The following is a 27,672-nucleotide window of genomic DNA, read 5'->3' on the forward strand; positions in this document are numbered from 1 at the left end:
CAATCCAGTCAATGTCAGTCACAGATACCGTGAAAGTGTATGGAAACACACGGCTTGGCAGATTACATGGCTTGGCAGATCACAGCACATGTGCATGTACACAGGGGAGCGGAAGGGGAGCGGTCTACCCCACGAAGATTCTGGCTGACATTTCTAAAGCAAAAGACCTCACTGATGGCAAAATGCAAGGTCCAACACAGGCTACGGGTGTGATTCTTTATTGCCTTAATAGATAATGACACCATGTAATGTACAAGACAATAAAATTATAAAAACAGTAGTGTACAGGTTTCATACCCATATTAATACAATACAAAGCGACCGTTCATAATGTACATGAAGCTGAACTTGATAATCATATGATATTTAAAATCATTATCTTAACCCTAAAGTAAACAAACAATTCATCAAGGGCGATAACTCGATCCCGCCATTACTTATAAGATACAATATATATATATATATATATATATATATATATATATATATATATATATATGGTCCATGGTTCTAAAATACGATGAACATTACTAATACAATTACCACTTTGTTGAAACTACTATATTAATTCATTAACTGATCATCATACATTTTGCATGATACAATATTAACAATATATATTTTGAGACATGACAGACATGTAAATTATCCGTACCCGGTGGGTGACACCGCATTGACCAGTTATTTTAGTCAACACTAGAGGTTTTCAAGTATGGCATTCATAGGGTCAAGTTCTGGATAACCATGTATTTTCGCAGTTCAGTCAACATCAAACTAATTTGTAAAACATGAACACATTCCCTAAGCCATACATATTTTTTATGTTTCTACTGTGAAAGCATGTTGATTCATTTTTATGTTTCTACTGTGAAAGCATGTTTATTCAAGTACAAAGCCTTAACAATACAACATTTTTTTGTGACAAGACATAGATTCTAGTAAGTTTTTCCCTCTTTGTCTGTGAAATTTGACGGATATTTTATGTTGTCTTAATATCATCCTTATATGATATTTCTGTATATGCATGCACTTCTGGATTTTTCATGAAATGCTTCTCACCGGGAAAGAGCTTGAATACTGCTGATATGTCTCAAAGCAATGTGTACTCATTCATTAGTTTTGTTCATAGCATGAAGGTGGAAAGTTTTTAATTCTTTCTCAAGTTTGATCATTTTCTCATAGTTGACGAGTAAACTTTCTGTGGATAGAGATGGGATACATTTCTAAAATCTCTAATCAATTTTAATCACTCACCTTTTGCCATATTTTAGATGTTTGTAACACTAGCAATGTACCATATTTTGCAGCTCAGTTCTCAGACCTCCCTAGGGATGAAATTGAGGAAATTGATTCCATTCGGAGAGAACACATTTTTCGTGAGTAGCAGTAATTTTGCACTATTGCACGATAAATTGTATTATTATCTTCATTGGTCTATGATATACACTTAACAAAAAGTAAGGGACCATAAAATATAAATGTTAATACCAAGTATTAGAACAAGGACAAGTGTTTGGCGACAAACATCCTATGCAATAACGTTTATGTCTGTAATTCCTTGCTCCAAAACACATCCTATCGTTTGCACCCGCCACACACAGTAGTGTCACACACATGCACAGGGTGTCATTCCTGATTTCGATACTTCCAGGAAGGTAGCTAAGTCAATCTTTGTTGACCATCATTTCTGTCAATCTTATTGATTCAGCATAACATACAGTTGTGATTTTCACGATTTCATTCATTGTTTGTGTTTGAACTAGCGAAGGAGCGTCTGCAATGCAAGGATCTTCTACGGGCTTTTAGCATTCTGGAAACAGTCAGTGTGCAGTGGCAAATACGTTCATTGTTACACAGTCTCTTAGGGCGTTCCAGGTCAACAAAAGTAGAACATGGTCAAAATGTTATTGCTGCAAACTTTCATCCGACTACATACTCCATTTTGGAAAACAACATCTGGGGTAATCGTCGAGGGTGAAAGGTCATGTTCTTAGATGAGTCTGATTCATTGTGCACCTCCTTGATAGGAGGTTGTGGGGCAATCTGACGTTAAATCTCTGGTGCGTTCCTTGTGTTGTCGAAGGGTCACTGGACAGTTCTGTCAGGGCAACATACTGTCACCCTTCGTCGTCCCGTTTGCAAGGCGTGTAGGTTGCCTTTCAGGACAACATTGCCCATGCTAACAATACAGTAAATCGTCAATGTTGAACTCCAGTAGTAGCACAATAACCATAGGCTGCTAAGTCCTACAATGACCCTAAGATCTTTCCCCATTAAACACGTCTGGGACCTGATGGGGAGGTGTGTGCGTCAACGTTATACACCGCCTACCACGGAGGCTGCAAGAGTGGAACAGACTCGCTCAAATTGCAATTCGAAAACTCACACACAGTAATCTTCATCGAGTGAATGAACTTTTGACAGATTGTGGCGGCGTTACGCACTACTGATCCAAAAATGTCAAGGTTTCCTATCTTATCCCTATTGTCCGTTGGCGGTCTAAACATCTGCCGTCCTATGCCACCGCCAGTTGTAATGTGTTCGCAATTCGTTCATTATTATCATAGAACTATTACAGGAAATTAATATCTCTGGCAATTTGGAAAGCTATTGTCGGATCTTGATATCATCATTTATCATTTAACTAAAGCATTTATCAATGACATAAACTTATGTCATGAAACATGTGTGTCATACCCCAATGAAATAAGTATGCTAATACGACATACAAATTAGAAAACCGGAAGTGGGAACAGGTGTTTAAAAACAACATGGAAACCTTTGATGTTGGAGACAATGTTTTAATAGATCAAAGGGGGAGTGATACAGCGATATCAGTGTTTTCAAATGTATATTACAGGTTACAGGTTGATGGTAACGAATTTGAATTTGACTGTGATGAAGGTAGTTTATCTAGAATCCCCTGTGACCAACGTTTCGTCATCGTAACACCATCGTTGAGCATGGTGAAGCAAACGACGAGCACAAAGCATAAAGATACCTAAGGTAGATTTGTGGCGCTTGAGGACGGCATGATCGATGGCTAAAATTAAATTCGCCAAATGCATAAAATACCCCCACACGAATTAGACACTCTTCTATCAAAGTTTGTCATTAGCGTTCGAAAAACAAATGGGGAAAGTTATGAATTAAACAGTCTCACAGGGTTTCAGAGCAGCATCGAGAGATCACTAAAACGAATAGGGTATGGCTTTTCCTTCACGTCATCCTTAGAATTTTCACGTTCACGGGAGATATTAAGGGGGAGGATAATTGAAAGTAGGGCGTGGCAACTCCCCAGAAGAGCCGACCCGATTGGTGATGAATAGATCGAGTCCTTCTGGCAGTCAGGATCCATTTGAATCTATTAGCCAATGCACTTAATAAACTGTCTATGGCTATACAACACAATCCATTTCATGCTAAGAGGTGTCAATGATCAATACAACGTGTTGCGAGGACCTTGCATGTTAATTGAGATGATCAAGAATATCTCGAACTGTCCATGTGACAAGAAGGAATAGAACTTTCTATGGAACAACATGTAAGCCATGTCTGCAAGTCCTGCTTCTTTCATCTCTGCAACATGGGAAAGCGTTCGACATAAACTCACAAAAGAATCTGCACACACTTTTGCTGGATCTTTAGTCATATCTCGGCTTAACTATTGCGACAGTCTCATGAGTAACATCACAAATGATCAACTCCACAGGCTCCAACGTGTACAAAATACAACGGCAAATGAACTGAGATGACGATCCCTTTTACATTGGCGTACACACTTTAGGCATGCTTAAACCTGGCGATCAGTGGTTTATCTGCTATCGCATTGGGAAAAACAAACTTTCCTCTCGATGTGCGATGCCTCCTGTCTCCAACACATTGAAACGGCTCACTAATTAAACTGCGGGTAAACACCTTGTGCAAAAGTTGAATGACAATAATGTTCCGACAAATCAAATAATGCAGATAACTGGTCAATAGTGACACCGACTCAAGCATCCTCTGACCTTCTTCAAGTGAGAGCGCAGTTTGATTCGAAAGTTTAGTATCAGTGACATTATACCAGATATATAATCAAATCACACAGAATCGTTGTTGTCATCGTTATTAAAGTGTTAATTATTCTGCAGTCCTCCGTTCAAGTATCATGTTTAAAAGAATGCGAGAGACATTGTTTCAGCGAAAGATTATGTCATAAAGGAGTTAACAGGTTGTTTAGTTTGATTCTTAGTAACGTCACACGGCAATGAAAAACATTTATCACTACGCACTATTTCTGATGTTTATTTCAGTAATGTGAAAATGATACATAGAATTCATCACTCGTGTGTTTTAATATGGGAAATACTCGGGATGAATCCTCAATTTATGTGCTGGTTTATTTATCAACTGGTTCTCGACGTGAACACTTGATATGGCAGAAAGCAATATTTATTCATTGATTCATTGGTAAAATAATGAAATCATCTGTCTCTCTCCCCCCTTCTGTCTTCTTCTCTTTGCCCTGACATGGCCTTGGTCAAACTAAGGAAATCAGAACAAAATCGAATACAGTGTCAGCATAAACTACACTAACTATATCTGACACAACTCAACTAATTTATCTGCAAGAATATAATCAATTAAGTTACCAGCGCCGCTGTCACTGGATCTTGATATTAACCAACTAGACTACCTCGTGAATGTTTACAGTGGAATCAAAGACCAGCTGAAACCCCAAGATACACCTTGGATGCTTTGTCAGGTAAGTAGTAAGGGCTTCTATTCAAATGTAGATTTACGGACCACCAGAATGGTCATTTGTAGCTCCTTGTGATGAGATGATAACAGCGTATTACCTTGTTGTGTGTATCATACTAATTTAACGAAACTCGTGTCTGAATCAAGGCAGTGTTGACACTCACGCTCATAATCTCTATTTGCAACAAGTATATACATGTAAACAGTTTGTGAAAGCTACTCAACAGAACGACACTTATATTTATTATGGACATACATCTGCATCATCTTCTATGAACTTCATGTCTTTTAACTGGTCCACTGAGCTTTGCCTCCCTTTAAGAAGCACCAAGTCGATCGTATAAGTTGCCATGCAACATGCAGAGGCTAGTCAAGTGTTCACATGAACAAACACAGAAATACATGGCACCAGTCAAATGAGGGAATTGCATCGGACATAATTTGTGTCACTGATGCGTCAAATATGGAAATGACCTCCACGTATCTACCATAGGACATTTTTTATATTTGACATAACACTTTCTTAGTAGAGTACATCGGGGATTCGAACCCACACTGCAAGAGTGAGGCACCTAATCGCCAGCACACAAAGTAAGCCAATTTACACTTGTCAGAGGGGTACACGCAGAACGTGATCTAGAATACCAATTGTCGGACTTTCATTTTGTGGAAGCCTCGGTAGCTGAGTTGGTCAGATCGCTGACTTTGTGTGGGGATTAGGTGCCTCACTCTGGCTGTGTGGGTTCGAATCCCGGATGAGACTCAACTAAAAAAGGTACGAGGATCTGTACAGTTGACCACTTTCTAAATGGCATTGTGTGTTCATAGCTTTCGGCTAAGGGAGTGGTGCCAATTTACACTTGTCAGAGGGGTACGTCATCTACGTGATCGGATTACCAGTTTTCGGACTTTAATTTTGTGGAAGCCTCGGTGGCTGAGTGGGTTAGAACGTAACTTTGTGGACTGATGATTAGGAATCCCAGATGAATTTCACTTTTTAGAACGAGAATCTGTACTTTACTAAGAAAGTGTCATCTAAAACATAACATGTGTTACGGTTGACCACTTTCTTAAAAGCATTGTTTGTTCTTAAACAATATACAGCTATAAAACTGTATAGCTTTTTCAGTTTTAACTTTAGTCGTTCAGACAAATAAGAGTTACCGCTCACTGGTTCCGGGAACAGTGTTCCTCTAAGCAACGAACCACGTTGACCCTTACTTCGCCAAGACAGGTGTTGGTATCAGTTGGTAAAACCTCCTGTTTACCGGAAACATATCATTCAAACACTGACAAATTTGATATAAAATGTCATACTTCAATTTCTGTTCACCTCCTGATGCTAATGACAGTGGAGGTTCTTCACTCTTTAGCCCCAATCATCTTACTAACCCTCTTCAAGCTGTTGCATTCTGTGTTTTCTGATCTTCAGGTGCTCTATAATCAACTCCCCAAAGCCTGTATAAATATTGGTGATTTAATTTGGCATAATTGACGTTGAAGTAGTCTACACACAACCAGTAAGGGGAAGCTTTTAGAAAATTAATTTCTAACAATAACCCATGTATATATGATGGTGGTTCAAAACATATGTACATCCCCGTACTGGTACAGATGACAGTTTCAGATTTACTATTGAATGCGATTGGTTCATCCACGAAGACCTCCGCGGAGTGAGCACTTTCCCATCTTTTCTAAAAACCTGTGACACCTTCAGATAGAACTTTACTGAGGCTAACAGGCTTTGCAGAAAATACTTTGCAAAATATTTTAACAACTTGATCTGTTTTTTGACATTAGAGACCCTAAACAATTCCACTGAGTCAAACTAGAGTGAGTGAGTGAATGAATTAGTGGAACACCAGAAATTGGCCTTACACATTGTACTCTTGGGGATTCGAACCCGGGTCTTCGGCTTGACGAGCGAACGCTTTAACCACGAGGCTACCCCACCACCCGAGTCAAACTAGAAACTTTACAATCTTAAATTTTAATTTCAGCTAAACTATCTTAGGTAGAAGGTGTTTCCATTAATAAATACGGTAATAACAATTGTAAAATCAATTCTGCGTTTAGCAGATATATCTTATGAATATGGAAAGGGTTTGTCGCGTTTATAAACATATCTTGTCATGCTACAAATATGCATACATTAGAGAGGCAGTTATTACTATGTCTCAATAAAATTCACAAATGGTCCTAAACGGGTTCATATTTTCAAAATAAAAAACAATTGTATATATTTATTTGGTAATAAGAAAACACTTAGGAATAAGATCCAAACCCTCCATTTCCTCTGCCAACATCAATCTGTCCTACTAAACTTATTGTAGCTGGCACAGCCAGAGGTAGACCTGACAATAATTAAACTAAAGAAATTGTGACACAAAATATGTCCATATTTAACACATTTACATCGATATTTTCAGAATCATTGGTAGTGACTAGTGAATTATAGTTTGAAGTCAATTCAAGTTTCGTGCCGTGGTTAAAGCATAGGATGTTTTCCGAGGCTGACAAAATGGGCGTTGCTTAAACTGGAGTCGTTGTATGAACATTATATATAATTGCAGTTTGTTTTTGCGCATATGGATTCTTCTTCTGTTAAAGTTAAAAGTAGAGAATATGCAAATGCAAATCCCTATTTTGACTCGTACCATATGCAAATGCAAATCCCTATTTTGACTTGTACCATATGTTGCCGTGATTTTTCATGTGAACACTTGACTTGTCTTTGCATGTGTTTGCCATGGGGCCACCAATGGGGCAGGACACCCTCCCCCTTTCGCGAATAGTGAAACATGCATTTATGATATGTTTGAAATCGTATGCTGGACTCCGCTTTTAGTCGATGTTTCTTAAGGTTCTAAATATGTTTTTCGTCTTTATTTACAAACCTAAATGTGTTATTAGATAGATGTACATGTCATTGATAAATTTGTAACATGTATCAATATCATTATTAACGTGGGTCCGCAACCTGAAAGTGTGCGTCCTTCAACAGAACATAGCCATTGCAGTTGTACAGGTAATAAAGGACGCATGTGACTCATAATAGATAATATAAACTAACTATCTGTTAACATGATATCCCCAATGAATTTCCGAAAACTAATCATACATCACAAATCAAGTTCCAAGGTAAGTGAAAGTGTAACCTGCAAAGCGAAATTTCCTGTTGGTTTCCGAACATCACAATAGTGTTAACACGTTAACACGTAATATTACGTTAACACAACAATTTGGATAGAGTGAATCATTGTCATCATGTGTCGTTCCTTTTTTTGTCAGTTGTTTCCGTACATGCACGTTCTACTCAAACAACGCTTTTTGAATGTCTGTAAATAAGCCTTATGACCAATTGCTACCAATTTGCAGAAGCACTAACTTCAGGTAAGACGCTGGCGGACAACCTTGAAGAAGAAACTGTGCAGCGGATGCGGAAGATTCTGGAAGACATCAATACAAACGTCGATAAAAAAATGATAGAAATTATTCCAATTCTCCAGCAATACATGGATCATATAATGGGGAGCCCAAAGAAACCACAAAAAGGTAGTGTATATACAAATTATTAGAGTGTATAATATGTAATATAATGCTCAGTGTTTGCCAAGGATTACCACTTTAAAAGGTAATACATAAAATTGTGTGCATATGTTGCAATAGCCAGAGACAATATTTTGTGAAGACATGCTTAATAAACAAAAAGTATGTTGTCATTGTACTGCCGAGTTCCTGTAGATCTGCCGATAGGCCAGGACGTCGTGCGGGGGCGAGCTGCAGCTCGTTCCGCATATGTTCGAAAAGGTTGAGGTCTGGTGACCGGGTTGGTCACCCCATGACGACAATAGTCTCCAGCTCTAAGGAGGCATCAACGACCCTGGCACGATGAGGTCGTGCGTTATCGTCCAGGAGGATGAAGTCTGGTCCGACTGCACGGCATACGGTCTCACGTACACATCCAGAATGTCATCCCCGTAGAGCACACCTGACATCGTTGCCGCTGTGGGACATGGATATCAGCTTTTCTATCTCCACTAATAACACCGACCCATGAAGATCCGGGGTAGAATAGGTCTTCAGCGACCCATGCTTGCCGTAAAAGGCAACTATGCTTGTCGTAAGAGGCGACTAACTGGATCTGGTGGTCAGGCTCGCTGACTTGGTTGATGCATGTCTTCGATCTCACTTGCGTGGATAGATGCTCATGATGTCAATCACTGGATTGTCTGGTCCAGACTCGATTATTTTACAAACCGCCGTCATATGGCTGGAATATTGCTGAGTGCGGCGTCAAACAACAAACAAACAAAACTAATCCCGCCCAAATCATGATTGAGCCCCCTCCATGTTTGGCTTCGTTGGAACCCTAAAATGTTCTCCTTGTCTACGCAATCTCTGGCACTTTTATTACTTGCCCGTGAAGAGATCAACCGTTTAGAAAACATACAGCTGTATTACACATTGTGTAATACAAAAAAGCGTGCTTATGTACTCTCGGAAAACGTTTCACGAACAAATATTTAAAGCTCTCAACATCCCTTGGCTTATTCAACGGCATTGCGTTTGGAGATGATAGATCACTGAGGAGAGCTTATGCACACTCGATGACCCCAGCAACCTTGTTGCTAGGCTGACCTAACATGGCATTGTTTTGCCGATGGATCTTGCAACAAAATTCCACAAATTACGTCATCGGGTATTGTGACTTGGTTGTAAACTTTGAGGTGCAAGGCCCCGTTTCACAAGGCGATCGTATTGTAGCGCAACGACAGTCGTTTCTAAGTTAAAGTATGTGAGTTGCGATAACCTTAGCGCTACGATAATTTTGTGGAACGGACGCCTGAATTCTAAATGTGGACTGTTGTATGGTTTTAAATTCCTACGTTTCAACTTTTGACGTGTTTGAAGTATTATTCTGTGAAACTCAATTGGATTATGCCGTGGATCGTGTAGGTGTCAGCCTATTCACACTCAACAGTGTAATTCTAAAAACGTTATAAATGGTAAGTAATAAATCAAATACTTAACTCGCTCCCGTGTAAAACCAATTTTTATGAAACTCATGAATAGTTAGGATACCAGAACTATTCACTCGTTTCATAAAATTGGTATTACACGGGAGCTCGTTTAGCATTCTATATATCTGAGAAGTCTGGACAGTATCTCGATTTCATCTGTGCAACGTACTGGACATTTCAATTTTTATGTTTTGTTTTATCCTCAGCAAACATTGAGTAGTATAAGAAATGACAGTAAATATTCTATTTTCATAAGATGCTGCAATTTTAATATTTAGTTAATATTTAGGCAGATAAACGTAAGTAAACGAATTACAAACGACACTCAGTTCAGAAACGAGACGACGATAACAGGGTCCTAGACATACAAATAGTCGCCTGCGGTGTATTATAAACCACTAGCCAAACATGGCTCACGTAAATCTTTCATGTGTAGTTCCCAGTGAAGACGTGGGGTAGATTGGGGCTTTGTTGTTCGAGGCGATTAAATTGGCCAACCCATTTCCAGCGAAACTGCGTCTGGTTGTTGAGGGCGCTGGAGCAAGAAACTGTGTACATCAACCGGTGGTTGAAGTAGTGATATAAATCATGTTTTATGATCACACTTTGGTTGCTAGTGGTTTATATTTTAATAAGTAAAATCTAAAAGTGTTGATATCAAACGCGTTTAAATTAGTGTGTTTTATAACTGCGCATGCGCATGCGTGAACTGTAATGGTCGCAGTTGCAACGTTCTTCAAAACAAATGATATTCTAAAGACTACAAGAATGTCCACAATGCAAAAACGTGTCCAGTATGGATATCTCAAGGTACTGATTTGATTTATGAAATCACTTTTCTCATAACAGTTCCTACTTTATTGGAAATAACTTAAAACTTTCTATATCATTACAATGTGCTGCGTGTTTGAGGCTGATTAGAGCTCACGTACCAGCCGTGCTCGGAGGCTTCTACCTTGATTGGTTAACAATGACCGATGTTGAGGAAACATTCTACAACACCCAGCCAAGCGACAGTCAGCATATAGCCAGCTATGACGATGTCAAGCGTAAGCTGGGACACAAAGACAAAGAGTCTTTCCAACAATCTTTGATTGAGATATACAAGAGTGACCCACGTGAGCTAAATCACATACGTGAAAGTATTTACGACCATGCAAGGTATACATGCGATGATTTTCCACCTGGGAAATTGGTATCCCGTAGAGCCAAGAACAATGATAAGCAGGCTGTTCTCAACAAATACTCACAGGATATATACTACATATTTCACTATGTGGAAGGTGGCATACCGGATCATGTATTGCAAGCAAAGGTACTCAGCCGAGCAAGCATTAAATCCATGGGAAACCAGTCTATGTGTACGCCTAATAAAGAGGATGACGATACAACTGAGCACACTGCAGCTGACGTCATACCACTCGAGGAGAGTGACTCAATATCTACAATTCTCAGCCATGTTATACAGATAAAACAGTGCATTGCTCGTGGAAATGATATGGCTGAAAACAAATTAGCACAATTGGAAAACAAATTCACCCGCGAAATGAACTTACTCAGGGAGGCTATCTGTGAAAAGGACAAACTTGTCAATGAAGTTTTATTAATAAATAACAAACTGAGCGACTCTGAAGACAGGCGCACGGAGCTGAGGGCACAGCTAAAGTTGTGCAACCAACAAAACAAATCATATCGTGATCATATCATTGAACTGGAAAATGAAATGCTCCGGTTGAACTACTCAGCTGACTCCAAACTCAAAGTCATCGAAAACAAGATTACCACTATATCTAACAAGCATAAATCTAATGGTGAAAATAAAATTAACGTGACAGTAGCTCATGTCGTCGAATCACATAAAACAGATGGACCATCTACCACAACTAAGTCTCCAACAGCATCGATGTCAAATACACCTGATATTAACACGGATGAAGACAGATCAGCGCAAGGCAGGCCAAAGCCATGTGTTCACTCAGACACCCAGCGTCGTGAACGTGAGACAACACCTACCCAAGATAACATCGCTACGGGCAAGGATAAATCAGCACACGATTACCTTGATCTAACTGAACGGAACTACGACTATGACGTCACCTACCAGGATGAACATAGTGAAACAGAGCCGTGGCAACAGGTGAGCTCGAGCAAAACCTACCGATCCCCCACTGATAACCACCTCACCAACGAGAAACCGAAATCGTACCCCATCAGATCACTGGCAAAGACGTACCACGCCCTAGAAGGAGTACCGAGAATCCGGACAAAACGACTAGTTCTGTACAACATCAAAGCTGATGAACCATTTGACTCTGTCAAAGATCTGATATACAAGTACGCCCAGAATGTGCGTGTGCGTGTCACCTTTGTCCGACTTATGAAGAAAAATCAACCCTACAACTACCAACACACCTACACTGTGCAAGTGAACATCGACTATGAACACTTCGTTTCTACTAATCCAGATTTTTGGCCTCCAGGTATTAAAACGAGAGAATATGCACCCAAGACCCGGATGACATCTCGTAACGCCGACTCTCATACCCACAGGTAATAAAACATTCATGTGTCACATCCAGTTTAGAAGGGACACTGTGATCGAGGTGGGTGTACTCCTAATGACGCTATCATTATTAACATGGAATGTACGTGGAGTTCTCCACGGTACAGACTATATTCGCCAGACATTGTCTCGACATGTTGATGTTGTGGCCCTACAGGAGCATTGGCTGCCGGCAAATAGAATGTCTAAATTAAATATGTTTCAGGATTTAAATTTGATATCCTCTTATGCTGTTTCTCCGGAAACATGCTGTTTTCGGGGATCAGATGGATTAGCAATCCTAGTTAATAGCAACAGCGAGTGGAAACCTCACACTATCACTGTAAGCACAGACCACGCAATAGCTATCAAACTAACTCGGCGACACTACTGTGATATTTATGTAATGGCATGTCGCCTACCTTCAACTCATGTACTACATTCTGTGTATTGTGACGCCCTCAACGAACTCATAGATATGTATGATGATCTCTGTGAACAGGGTGTTACTTTTATCCTTGGTGATCTTAATGCAGATATTAGACAGATAGACAGATAGATAGACAGATTTATTTGTATAAGGCCATTTGACCCATTGTACAAAATACATTTACATTTTATTTATCTAAGAGTTACCTAATTGATACTTTTGTGTGTGTGTGTGTTGAGAACACGTACATTATAAATTTGGCAAAATTTATCATTGCATCGTTGTTGGATACTTGACAGAGTCTTTCTAAACAAAAATAATTATGATTAACTGTCTTTGGGATATACATTTCCCGCCGACTTGCATTAAGAGGACAGTTGTATATAACATGAAGTTCATCCTCAATTACATGACATAAGACGGCATCCTCCTCAATATTAGCAACACCCCTACGTATAAGTTAAATACAAAGAGTATTCTGTCCACATCTAAATGTGGTTATTAGCCTTCTATATTCACAATGCTTAATATTGGATAAATATTTTTCACAAACGATATTAGACTTATGCAGTTAATAGAATGAGAGGGTCTTGCTGCCTAGAGATGCATGCCAATCTTGAAACGAACAATCTTTAACTCTTTCGCTAAACATATGTACAAATAATTCTGCATTGCCAACGCCTTGTGCAGCCCATACATCCTCAAAATCATAATGACTTAGCAAAAGTCTGATATGCGATGCCCAGTTAGGACGTTTTCTATCAGCAATGGATAATAACATTTTATAACACTGGTATGGGAATCTGTTTGGACTCATTTGCAAAATCTTAAACGAATATTTAATGCATTTCACATGATAAATAGTATGAAGTGGATACCTACCACATTCACCATAGGCTACTGCATTTGCAGTCCTGTAGCCCGTGTGAAGTAAAAATGCAGATATTTGTAAGCACTATCTCTCTGCCCGGGGTAAGTTAGTTAGCACTGCTATATCTGATAGACACCTCCTACACACCATTAGTGAGTTCGCAACCCATTCCCCACGTTATACATGTAGATCCAAGGATAACACCTTAAAGAGTATGATTGACTATATTCTGGTACCCTCTTGGATAAAAGACCATGTTACCGATCTCCATGTTATAGATACATGCCCTTATACGGTGTCAGATCATCTCCCATGTTTATTATCTATGTCATTGAGAGCCTTTGGTCGAAATAATCTCAATATTAACCCCCCTGTTCCAAAATGGAACAAAGCAAGTCAAGATGATAAACTCATGTACCAAAGTGAATTTGGTACATATCTTAACTCCTTTCACGACTGTAATCTGTCTTGTCAGCCTGAAAATGTTGACACATATAGCGACCATATAAGTAAATGCCTTTTACTTGCAAGTTCCAATTGCATCCCTAAAAGTGAATATAAACCTTATCTTAAACCATTCTGGAAACCTGATGGACTAAATGATGCACATTACCGTATGAGGGTTGCTCGACGTGCATGGCTAAATAACGGTAAACCCAGGGATGAAAACTCAGATTCGCGCATCTCTTATAAAACTGAAAAGAGACACTTCAGGCGCCTCTATCGAAAATCGAAAAGGTCCAACAAAAAGAATACCCTAAGGGAGATTGAGAGGTCAGCTGAACTTGATAGAAACTCTTTTCATAAAACTGTTAGAAAACAACGAGGGCGGGTGGCCGAGATACCTATAGTTAACTATAAGGACGAATGTGGTTCTACACCCTCAGCTATTTGCAGATTATGGGGTAAATACTTTTCAGATTTAGCCAAACCCTACCATTCCGAAGGATTTGATGAAGTATTTAAAGAAGATATAACTAGTAAGGTACAGATATTTAAACAAGTACGAGAGAAGCCTGACGAGGAATTGGAAAAAAAAATTACATGTCAAGAGATAAGAGAGGCCGTCAAATCCCTCAGCAGGAATAAATCCCCAGGTCCGGATAAGATTACAAATGAACATATTATCTATGCAGGAGAACATCTTATTTATTCCTTACGTATACTTTTTAATCATATGATGAAACTACAATATGTACCCTATGATTATAGACTTGGTATGGTCATACCAATATATAAGGGGAAGAATGAAAAATCTGACCCTCGAAATTATAGAGGTATTACTCTCACATCATGTCTCTGTAAGCTCTTTGAAAAAATACTGCTCAAACGTATAGAAGACAAACTATGTAGGCTTAACCCAGACTTTCCTGATATGCTACAGTTTGGTTTTAGAAAAGAACATTGAGCTATTATGTCAGTATTTACTTTGATCGAAGGCATTCAGTATTACATACAAAGGGACTCTGCAGTCTATGCAGCTTTCTTAGATAATGAAAAAGCATTCGATAGGATATGGCACGATGGATTATTTTACAAACTACATAAACTGGGCATTAGAGGTAATACATGGACATTACTACATCATTGTTATACAAATAGTTATGCTTATATTTCCTACCAAGATGTATGGTTCATCAAGGTGTTGGCCAAGGCAGAGTTATCTCTGCTTGTTTTTTCTTGTTTTTATAAATGACCTCATTACAGCCCTTAGACAAGCACAATGTGGCATTCGTGCATATGGTATGGATATTCCTGCAGTCTTGCTTGCCGACGATACGACACTTATTAGCTCATCACCGAGAGGCTTACAAACATCCCTTGATATTGTACATACATATGCCTCAAGGGGGCGCCTAACATACAATCCATCAAAAAGTGCAATAATTGTGTTCACCAAAGCAAAACGCAAGGGGTATAACTGTCATTGTAAACTTGGTAATATACACATCACTACAACTGACTCTACGGTGTATGGTGGAATACTTCTAACATACAATCTGTCTTGTAAAACAAGAATTGAAAAGTACTGTCAGAAAGCAAGACAAGATATTAACTCCCTAAGATCTTTAGGATTAAATAGTTATGATCTTCATCCAATTTCAAGCGTGAAAATATGTCTCAGAATGATACTCAAAACCAGCCTTTATGGATGTGAATTACTCTATGACATTAAGGGTCAACATGCCGCTCTGTTGGAAGGCACGCAAAGATATTTTGCACGCATTGTACAGGGTCTTGATAAAAGATCTCCTTCAGAATCTACTATTTCGAACCTTGGACTTTGGACAATTACTGCATATATTGATAAATGCAAACTTTTATTTCTTGGTCGTTTATGCAATCTGAACTGTAATAACTTTGCAAAATATATTTTCTGCGCGTCCATTGCAAGCCCTGTCAATTCAAAGACAATCTGTGGAGAACTTAAATGAACACTTGATAAATACAATCTGGGTCCCTACCTTCGTACGTATACTCAGTATGGTACTTTCCCTCAAAAAATTGAAATGGAGAAATCGTGTTAACAAAACTATATGCACATACGAAGAACAATCATGGCTCACAAATGTATCAAATAACGCAATCATGTCCCGTTATAAGAGAATTCATACGAAATTAACATACCATGTACTTTGGCAATTAGCTTTTCTGTACCCGGAATATCGACCTGCTTTACAACTCTGTGTGAAAGTCTCATCACGCAGTAAACTTTCGAAAGAGTGCATGCTCTGTAATAGGCATGCTTTCGACTATGAAAGCCACATTATTTTACATTGTGAAGCGCTGATATCAGAAAGAAATGCGTTTTTCTCTTCTCTTATTGACGTACTTGACGTTAAAAAATATGTTGATTTTGAAATGCAAGACGAAACAGATATGTTATCAGTCTTATTTTTGGGCTGAAACAAAATTTACTCACAATCTGGATCAACACACCTGGGAAACTATTATACTTCAATTCGCTCGTATCTGTACAACTAAGGCATCTTTTGATATATATCTTCTAGTGAAAATCTGTCATCACTTAGGTATCTGAATTTGATAAACTGTGTGTAATTGTAAATATGTTATGCCTTTTTATTGTGTTTACTGCGTGTAATTGAATATATTTTCATTGTAATCTTCGGAATGACATCTGGAGGAAATAAAGAATCTCTCTCTCTCTCTCTCTCTCTCTCTCTCTCTCTCTCTCTCTCTCTCTCTGGCTGAAATATTGCCGGTTTGATGTACATTTCACTCACGTGAAGACAAGGGAACAAAATAATCAAACATACTTACCTGTTTACATTCATTGACGTAAATGTCAAAGATTTGGTCAAGTCTTGCCATAACAGTACTGTATGCACCGTTGCGATTCGCTGTGCAGAGTTGCGTCCCTTTTGGCACACCAGAAACCTATGGTTGTGAGTTCGAATCCCGGTTGGCCCCGATTATGTTTCTAGGTTTGTCAGCACCATACCTGTGCTCGTGGGTTTCACCGAAGTGGTAAACGTCTGATACCTGCATCACTTCGGGCTTTCCTCCAACACTAAGCTGACACGCCGTGATATAACTGGAATACTGTTAAAAGCGGCGTTAAACCCAACTCACTCACTCACTCATAGCTCCGGCCCCTGTTTCAGAATCTGCTCGAAATCAAGACCAAGCTCCAGGTCCAGGTGCAGCTCTTGTTCCCGCTCCAGCCAAGGCTCAAGCTCAAGCTCAAGCACTAAATCCAGATCCTCCTGTTCCTCCTACAGATCTTGCTCCTTCACCAGATCATGATCACACTCCAATTCAAGATCAATATACAGATCCTGCGTCTTCTCCAGGTTATGATCATGCTCCAACTTATGATCCTCCTACATATCCTGCTCCTTCTCCAGATTGTGATCATGCTCCAACTCATGCTCCTGTTACAGACCCTGCTCCTTCTCCAGATTTTGATCATATCAAGATCCACCTACAGACCCTGCTCCTTCTCAAGATTATGATCATACTCCAACTCATGATCCTGCTATATATCCTGGTCCTTCTCTAGGTTATAATCATACTCCAACACATGATCTTGCTACAGACCCTGCTTCTTCTCCAGGTTTTGATCATCTCCACCTCATGATCCTGCTATATATCCTGGTCCTACTCCAGATTTTGATCATGCTCCAACTCATGCTCCTGCTACAGCTCCTGCTCCTTCTCCAGGTTTGGATCATGCTCCAACTCATGATCCTGCTACAGATCCTGCTTCTTCTCCAGGTTTTGATCATACTCCACCTCATGATCCTGCTATATATCCTGGTCCTTCTCCAGATTGTGATCATGCTCCAACTCATGCTCCTCCCACATATCCTGGTCCTCCAAATTGTGATTATACTCCAACTCATGATCCTGCTACAGACCCTGCTCATGCTCTAAATCTGCCTCCTGCTGTTCCAACAACAATTCATGCCACACAGACAGAGGAACAAACACAAGAACTTCCTCCAGGATCACCATCAGAAAAGAAATCCTCAAAGGACATTGGGACAATTCAGACAGTGTAATTTGGAGGTGTCGTCTCCTTTGGTAACACCTGTGACAGTCTGTATTATGTTTGAACTGCCAGTAATGCCGTCATGCCCAATACATTAGAACCTTTCCAGGCACTCAAGGTGTCCACTGAACCCCTATCAATAGATCCATTAACATCATACAATTAAATTGCAGGAGCAGCTTTAATCAGGTACAATCATTTGCACAGTATTCTAACCCATAAGCATTTGATTAACAAGAAACGTGCCTCGACATATTGATAAATTTGACGTATGATGAAACATGGAACAATGTCATCTTTAGACATCTGCATGAATTTGGTTTGAGAGGCCATTTGCCTTATTTCATATCACAGTTGTTAACAGACAATTTCACGTTCGAGTCAGTGGAACTACCCCAAGGAAAGAGTCACACTCAGTGTGTATGTTGAACTGGAACATAGCTTGCATACATATCTAAAACTAATCTACTGCTGCATGGTGTCATGCTAAATGCTTATGCAGCTTCCATTATTTATAATTAGAAGCAAAATCCAAAATTTCAACAATAAAACTTGCCATTTATCATGCTTTATTTTTAGCTGATTTTGTACTGCATCCAAATTTGATGTGAATATTTGCAAATGAGTGTACTTTGATTCGTACGTTCTGTGCAAAGTGCCTCACGTTTGAACCCAGTGGACTGTCCAGAGAGACATTACCACATGGAGAAGATATTGTGCTGTCAGAGCGGGAACCAGTCGTCATATAATCTGTTTGCTGATGTCCATGTCTGTTTGGTAAACACTTGGCACCGCCATTGGGGATAGGTTATAGGAAATGAACTTTGTATTAAAGATGACTTTTGTGTCGGACTGTGAGCTGGAATATAAAATGCCCTGGTGCTTTGGACTGCACAGCAAGATTGGAAATGTGTGTGTGTACCTGAGTCAAGGTGATATTTAGCCATCTATACATTTATGTTACCATTTTTTTCTCATGTTTGTTTGAAATGTTCTCATAATTATGTGGTAAGTTTGTTCATTTTGAAAGACTGTCCTGGCCTTGCTCCTTGAGGTCACCGGACTTGCTTTGGGTGTTACGTTAATGATAAGAATGTAATGTATTGACTGTATGCAGTATTGAATATGTTTGTGTGCCTTCGTGTAACATTCTGCAAATATACATTCCGTAAGCCACCTGCGGCACACTGTCGCATTTTCGAGTTCATATATCCATATGTAAGTAATAAACGTTGATGCAGGATTGTTGTGCTTTGTTGGTCATTTTTTTAGCTCTTAAGAAATACATGAGAGGGAGGCCACATCAGACAGTCAATGAGTTTCACCACAATGTTTCTCCTTCTGAAAGGGTTTGTAGCCTAGATAGGACATGAACTGGGATTTGTAGGCTGGTCAAGATAATATTATACTCACACAGTCGAACGAAACTTACTAAACTTTATATCACAGGTGGGGGTCTTATTTTAAGAAGAATCACGATGACCTCTTAAGTATCTCTTTCAGAAAAAAACCCGTAGCAATACTTGACGTAGAGTGTTCGTTGGTACCAGGATTATATATATATAAGTACCGGGCAAAAGAAAGTTTTCACCGACTTCACTTGACCAAACACCAAAACAAAGCCATATGTGAGATTTATGATGATTAATTTATAAACAGAAATAATTTTCCATGAAGTAGAATGAAAGTGCATTTTAATGCCGATATTGCATTCTCCGCAATACACAAAGAAAGAGTCAAGGGGTCCAAATTAAAAATTACACAAATCAGATTTCATTGAAAAAGTGCATGAAGAGTCCATAATGACACAGTGGTCAGGTAACACGTCATCAATAGCGAGTGTGACCACCCTGGGCATCCATGCACGCCAACACACGCCGCCTGATAGACGTCGTCAGTCGGCGGATAACGTCAACAGGAATCCTGTTCCATAAGTTCAATAGCGTCTGTTCAAATTCCTGTCGGTTCGCTGAGGGCGTTACATGTTGTCTCAGCTGACGATCAAGATGATCCCAGAGAAGTTCAATGGGGTTCATGTCTGGAGAACAAAGTGGCCAGGGCAATACTTTGACGTTAACGTTATTCAGGTAGTCTTGAACAATTCGGGCGGTGTGAGGCCTTGCATTGTCTTGTTGCAAAGTTAATCCACTTGGCTGATGTTGAATAAAGGGCACCACAACATGTCTCAACACTTCATCCCAGTTTCGCTGAGCATTCAGGTTTCCTCGGAAGAAAACCAGCCATGTTGTTGTCTGGCCACAAATGCCACCCCATACAATGCCTCCACCTTCAAACGGGTGAACTTCTCTAATGCAGTTTGGCGCCAGTCGCTCTCCCCTTTCATCTGTGAAGAGCACTCTCGCCCAGTCACGTCGCTGACACAGACGTACAGTTCATGCCCATTGCAGTCTGCGTTGACGGTGTAGACTGATCAAGGCCATTCCACGGAAGGGTCGGTAGGCTCGTATACCAGCCGTACGAAGTCGTCGAAGGACTGTTCGTCTGCTGATGGCAAGCCCTAGTGCTGTTGCCGCCGTTGACGTCGCCGTCACACATCTGTTTATGAGGTGAATCTGCAGGATGTAGCGGTCTTCGGCCGGTGTTGTCACTCTCGGTCTTCCCAATCTTGGCCGGTCTTGAGTCTGTCCAACTGTTGGTAGCGGATTATCAACTTGCTGATGGTGGTCTGGGAGCAGTTGAAGGTTCTGGCTATCTGAATTTGAGTAGCCCCCATATTGGCCATACCGATCGCTCTGTCTCGTTGCGCTTGTCTGGGCATATTCTTTGTGTTTTTTTGCTTACTGAATGCCTGCTCTGTCCAACGTCCGTATTTATGCCACAATCACGCACGTGCATTCGGACCAATGTCACAAAATCACGTTTCGCACGTCTCCAACAATGCATGATTTGGAAAGCTGCGTTCGAAAATCTGCGTTGTGGTTGTGGTCATGTTGCATTTGTGCGAATGTTTTCTGCAGGGGTTCAAACCTGTACCAGCTTTTTTGCTTTTTATACAACTATTTCTAAAATGAAAACTTTCTTTTGCCCGGTAGTTAATATATATCTATTAAGTATATATTTATACAATCTTGGTACTGATTAGAATGGCTGTATTTCCAATTATACTTGCAAATAAACATACATATCTATCAAACTCAAACCGTAGTGTGCAATATACAATATACGGCACGTGGCGTTAAGGGAATACAACCAGAACTGGTTGGCTCAGAGTTAGTGCACCGTGTCTGTTAAAATACACTGTGTCTGTCAGTACACTGTTTTCATGTCAAAACTTCAGCATGGTATCTCCGTGGGCTAGAGTAGTTGTGTGCAGCGGTACAGTACCGCTCCTGGCTTCTGATTGGTCGAGAGGATCTGTGAACAAGATCGACAGGGTCGTTGTTGTTCTTGTGTTGTTCTAAAAATAGAAATAGAAAAGGCGGTGGTGGTGCAGGGAGGGAGGAGGAGGGAGGGAGGGAGGAAGGAAGGCGGGAAGGGAGTCGGGTTCTTTGTTTTGTTTTGTTTTGTTTTGGTGGGTGGGTGGCGATGGCATGTGGAGATGATAGCTCACTGAGACGAGCTTATCAAACACAGTCGACGACTCTGCCACTTTGTTGCTAGGTTGACGTCATATCGGCGAAGGATCTTGCAACAACATGTCACAAATCATGTCATCGGGTATGGTGATGTGTTTGTCAACTTTGAGGTGTAAGGTTTCGTTCCACAAGGCGATCGTGTATTGTAGCCCACGATGACAGTCGTTCGTCTAAGTTAAAAGTCGGGGAGTGGCGAATTTAAAGGGGCTCAAGGTGTTGGCTGAATTCTAACGGTGAATCGACAGGCACAGACATGAACGTGTTGTAGGTATATGCCTACGTGAAGTACTTCGTGTCACCCCCCATGCAAACGTGGTGCCACGCGTGACGACAAACAGACGTTGACGTTGATCCATAGGATGATTATTATCATTTATTTATTCATGATACCGAGGTTCTGGCACTCGTGTAGGTTGACAGGTGTACTGTCATTCGTGTTGCCAGGCACCCGTAGTGTTTCACGCGTGATGCCAGGCAAAACGTGGTGTCCTCTGTGTGTGTGTGTGTGTGTGTGTGTGTGTGTGTGTGTGTTCAAACAGACGTTGATGTTGATCCATAGGATGAACATTATTATGAATGATGCCGAGGAGTCGGTACTCGTGTAGGTCGACAGGCGTACTGTCATTCGTGTCTCCATGCACACGTCATGTACGTCGTGTGTTGTCATGCAAAACGTCATGTACTTCATGTTGCCATGCAATCGTGATGTCATGCGTGTGTGTCTTCAAACACACGTTGATCCACAGGATTATTGATCCTATTTTGTATTTTATAAGGAGAGAGAGAGACCGATAGACATACGTGGTGTTTGACTCGTGTCTCCAGGCACACGTGGTGTTTCACGCGTCTCTATTTCTATATATTTATTTTATCATTTGGAGACGTACCATGGTGGTGTCACGCGTAGGCGTGTGCCTCCAAGAGGACGAGGGGGTGGGTGTGGGTTCTTTTGGATGGTTGTTGTTTGGGTTGCAAAGCAAGCAGGGTGGGTGTCGATGGCGTGTGGAAATGATAGATCACTGAGACGAGTTTATCAAAGTTATCATACACAGTCAACGACTCTGCCACTCTGTTGCTAGGTTGACACCACATCGGCGAAAGATCTTGCTACAACATGCCACAAATGACGTCATCGACTATGATGATGTGTTTGTCAACTTTGAGATGTTAGGTTTTTGTTCCACAAGGCGGGCGTATTCTAGCACAAGGACAATCGTTCGTTTAAGCAACAGGGGATGAGTGGCGAAAAGGTGCTCAAGGTGTTGTCTGAATTTCTAAAGGTTAATCGACAGGCACAGACATGTAGGAATGCAGGGAGCGATCGAAATGGTGCCTGTTTTGATTGGTCCAACACGCTGCGCGCTGATTGGTCCGTTCCGGCGCCTGACTTTCACCTCGGTTTTCCAAACTGGCCCGGCCCTTGTGTTTCTTGTTCATAGGAAAAGTGATGACCAGAGAGTGTCTATCTTATTTAAGACACTGTCGACCTGTTTCCTGATTGAAGGACAACCCAAGCTTCTGATGGGTAACCATGTTTTATCCTGTTTTTCTCCCTGGGGTGAGCATGCTGATTTCTCCATCCTAAAAAACACAACACAATTCATTTTTTCAACTTTTAGAGTGGTTCGAAAGGGCTCCTGTTTTGATGGCTCCAAAACGCGACACGCCGATGGATCCGTTTCGATGCCTGGACTGAGCCTCAGTTTTTCAAATGGGTCCGACTGTTGTGTTTGTTTTTTTTCATAGGAAAAAATGTATTTTCCATGGGAGAGAAAGCACAACTCGGTTTGGGTGCTGTCTTCTGATTGGTCGGTGCTGTCTTCTGATTGGTCAGATTTTCGACCAATCAGAGACCTTCTATCAATAGATCCTCTTTTCTGTGTATATAAAGGAAGGGCTGACGTTCATCAGACACTCATCGCCACCGTGACGGACACGCAGAGTACACCCTATCATTTGGAGAGGAAAGACATCACCCGCTCCAGACGATTAAGAACCGCTAACCATACCTATCGTTTGACTTTCAACCCAGACTACTTGGACACCGTACCACCGGACTGCGTTCCCATGGAACTGCAAGTTTTATTTGACAGAGTCATCGATGACTTTTATGAACAGATGTCAGGCCAGAAGGGAGATCGTATTGGTCTAGGTATCGATCATCCCGCTTTGAACATCCCCATACGGATTCCCTTTCGTCGCTTTGAAGATCTCCATGGGCTCGATATTTTGCATGCCGTGGAAAAAGTCCAACAGTCCAACAAAGCCCTGAACATCGATGCCACCATGGTTGTGACTTTAGTACACGTCGCAGATCCCGACAGGCTAGGATCGGGCAGTGGCGTTCCCCGGCTGAAAAACGTGATTGGACTCGAAGTTTTTTTATCACGCAAAAGGGGCATTGTACGGATCAACAACCAAGATCAATCCTGTTTGGCACGGGCCCTGGTGGTGGCACAGCATTATGCCCAGAAGCCTCACCCTCTGACCCAAGAATGGAAAACCCAGCGATTGAGACTGAAGAGAACGGATCGCGTCGACGTTCAAGACATACGGGCACGGGACTTGTTTCAGCGTCTTGGCCTGCCTGAAGGCCCCTGTCAGGGCCTGGACGACCTCGCACGCGTGGGACGCGCCTTGACCCGCCTGAATTATCAACGGAAAGTCTACAGTCAAGAGGTGGACCAGAGACTGTTGTACAAGTGTGATGAGGCTCCACCCCACGCCACTGTGCTGCATGTCTATCATCATGATCAGCACTACGATGTCATCACTTCCATGCCCGCTTTTTATAGCTCTAACCATTACTGCGAACGCTGCGACCAACGTTACGACCATCCCGAAAAACACCCCTGCACCAAGGAATACCGCTGTCATCGCTGCCTCCACTCTAGCTATTGCAAGCCCCAGGAAGAGCACGGGATCCCTTGCTTGACATGTCAACGTTGGTTCCCCAATCCAGCGTGTTATACTCAACATCTCCAGTCACCGTTAGAGGGAAAACCCAGCGCCTGTCAATCGATTCACAGGTGCCCGACCTGTTTTCATCTGGTCCGCGTCTTGGAGACCCCCATGGTTCACCACGAGTGCTTTGATGAAGAACATCCCTGCTTGGTGTGTCGAGAACCCATGACCCCAGACCATCGCTGTTACATGACGCCTCTCCGTGAAGAAAAGGAGGAGGAGGAAGAGGGGGAGGGAGAGGAAGCAGAGGAGGAGGGGGAAGAGGAACAACATCACGTACGAGACAATGTCCAATACGCCTTCTACGATTTTGAATGCATGCAAGACATGGGGGAACACATTCCAAATTTGTGCGTGGTGCAACTGGGATGTGGACGGTGCATCAGTGAAGTGAGCAAGGACTTGTGCGAACACTGTCCATGGAGAGAAGAAGGATATGGTCCCAGCCGTGAGATCGTGTTTCGAGGCCCCACCACGCGACATGATGTGTGTGTGTGGTTGACCACATTGGCTGAAAAACCCAGGAAGAAGCCCAACCCAGAGGAAGAGGAGGGCAGCACACGCAAGGGGACAACAGCCCGCCTGGGGAACAAAAGAAAACTGGATGACACCCCCTCAAGAAAGTACGATTCCAAAGGACATGCATCACCCCAGCAGGAGGTGGAGGGGGAAGAGGTCATGGAAGTGGAGAAAACAAAGAAGCCAAAGAACAAGAACACCGCCACCCATACAGTCCAGAAGGAGGATCGCATTTTGGTGATGGCCCATAATGCACGATCCTATGATTTACACTTAATCCTGAAGGGTCTGTCCCCCCTCCTGGTGACACTCCCCACCAAGATCCGACATGGCCAACAAATTTTGCAGATGACCCTGGGACGGTTGTGTTTCAAAGACAGCTTAAATTTGATCCCTTACCCCCTGAAAGCCTTTCCCAAGAGCTTTGGGCTGAAAGAACTGAAGAAAGGGTACTTTCCGCACTTTTTTAATACGGGAGTCAACCAGACCTACAGAGGTCCCTATCCACCAGCCGTCACGTACGATCCTGATGGCATGTCTCCCGCGGAACGCACAGCCTTCCTCCAGTGGCATACTCAAAAAGTGCAAGAAGGAGCCTTGTTCGACTTACAAGGAGAACTTTTAGCCTACTGCCAGAGCGATGTGGACATTTTGAGACGGGGATGCGCCGACTTCCGACAGAACGCCATCCACTCGGTGGGCATGGATCCCTTTGTGGAAGTGATGACAGCTGCAGCGTTCACCATGAAATCCTTTCGAAAACACGACCTGAAACCCAATACCATCGCCATTCTTCCACCTCAAGGCTACCAACCCAAGAGAAACTATTCCCAGGCCTGTATGCACTGGCTCCACTATCTGATGGAAACGGACCCCCATCTGCACCTCCAGCACGCCAGGAATGGAGGTGAAAAAGAGTTCACGTGTGGGGAGGGTCACCATCGGTACACCGTGGATGGCTACGATCCAGCGACAGGCACAGTCTATGAATTCCTGGGCTGTTTCTGGCATGGGTGCCAGGTCTGTCACAAGACCCAACGTGGAGAACTGCATCCCGTCCTGGGCTCGTCGTTGGGAGCCCGTTACACCGACACCCACTACCGCTTGAGTCTCTTGAGTCAACACCCTGACGTGAAACGAATCGTCACCCTGATGGAGCACGAGTTTACAAAAATGCAACGGGAGGACTCCGCTCTGCGTGCTTTCTTGCAGGGACCCCGCTGTATCCACGTCCCCGGACCGCTCAACCCTCGCGACGCCTTCTATGGAGGACGCACCAATGCGACGCGATTATGCTACGAAGCCCAACAAGGGGAAACCATCAAGTACATAGATATTTGTTCCCTTTACCCCTACATTTGTAAGACCGGAGCGTTTCCCACGGGACACCCGACCCTTCTCCATCAACCCCCTGTGGACACGTTGTTTGAACTGAAAGGCCTGATCCAATGCCGTGTCCTACCCCCGAAACGACTCTACCATCCGCTACTGCCTTACAGATCGGGTGGCAAACTGCTCTGTCCTTTGTGCCGTACGTGTGCCGATACCCGGTCAGACTCCCCCTGCGAACACACGGACGAAGAGAGGTCACAGGTGGGGACGTACGCCACCGTAGAACTCCAGGAAGCCGTGAAGAAGTATGACTACCGGGTGCTTCAGATCTACGACGTTTGGCATTTTGACACCTTTGCACAGCATGACCCCGACACCCAGCAAGTGGGACTCTTTGACACTTACATCGATCAACATTTCAAGGAGAAGCTCGAAGCCAGCGGATACCCCGAAGGATGTACGGATCACGACGATTACATCCAGGAGATCTACGACAAAGAAGGCATTGGGTTGGACAAGGATCGCATCGAAAAAAATCCAGGACTTCGCACGATTGCCAAGATGCAACTGAATTCGCTCTGGGGCAAGTTTGGACAACGGGTAGACTACAGTCAGAACGTGTATATGAACGATCCTGTACAGTACTTTGCCTTGTGGAGGGATGAACGCAATACCATCGAGGATGTGACCGTTGTCAACGAACACATGGTGGAAGTGACCTATACCCATCAGAAAGAATACCAAACCCCTCATTCTCATTTCAACGTTGCCATCGCCGCTTGGGTCACCGCCCAAGCATGTCTAAAGCTGTACGAGACCCTTGCCCTGGTGGGACGCAGGGTCTTGTATTTTGACACGGACAGCGTCATTTACATTCATCGACACCACGACGCGAATCCAGAGCTGGGCCATTCGTTGGGTGAATTTACGGATGAACTGGACGGAAACACCATCAAGACGTTTGTGTCGGGAGGTCCCAAAAACTATGGCTACGAGTTAATGAACCCCAGACCCGATGGAACGCACACGACCTGCAAAGTGCGAGGGTTCACTTTGAATTACCGAAACCAACGCCATCTCAACTTTGAGACCATGAAAGGACTGATACTTGGGCAACGACCTGGGAAAGAGGAGG

At 42.2% G+C, this 27,672-nt stretch overlaps 1 protein-coding gene across 1 annotated transcript; it reads left to right on the forward strand.

Moving 5' to 3' along the window:
* The first annotated feature begins 1,307 nt into the window (after positions 1-1,307).
* LOC124121030 (protein TsetseEP-like) lies at positions 1,308-19,369 on the forward strand. The gene is made up of 4 exons (XM_046483975.2): positions 1,308-1,376; positions 4,696-4,747; positions 8,122-8,298; positions 17,237-19,369. The coding sequence occupies exons 1-4, from the start codon at positions 1,332-1,334 to the stop codon at positions 17,632-17,634; spliced, it is 672 nt and encodes a 223-aa protein (XP_046339931.1). The 5' UTR covers positions 1,308-1,331; the 3' UTR covers positions 17,635-19,369.
* The last annotated feature ends 8,303 nt before the right edge of the window (positions 19,370-27,672 follow it).

The sequence above is a fragment of the Haliotis rufescens genome, unplaced genomic scaffold (genome assembly GCF_023055435.1).
Source record: "Haliotis rufescens isolate VD_foot unplaced genomic scaffold, xgHalRufe1.0.p SCAF_16, whole genome shotgun sequence".
In the NCBI taxonomy this organism is placed as follows: domain Eukaryota; kingdom Metazoa; phylum Mollusca; class Gastropoda; order Lepetellida; family Haliotidae; genus Haliotis; species Haliotis rufescens.

Coding starts and splice junctions, on each gene's coding strand:
- LOC124121030 (XM_046483975.2), top strand. CDS start 1,332: ATGAAATTGAGGAAATTGATTCCATTCGGAGAGAACACATTTTTC. Junction 1,377..4,695: donor TCGGAGAGAACACATTTTTC/GTGAGTAGCAGT, acceptor GAATGTTTACAG/TGGAATCAAAGACCAGCTGA. Junction 8,299..17,236: donor CCCAAAGAAACCACAAAAAG/GTAGTGTATATA, acceptor CCCCTGTTTCAG/AATCTGCTCGAAATCAAGAC.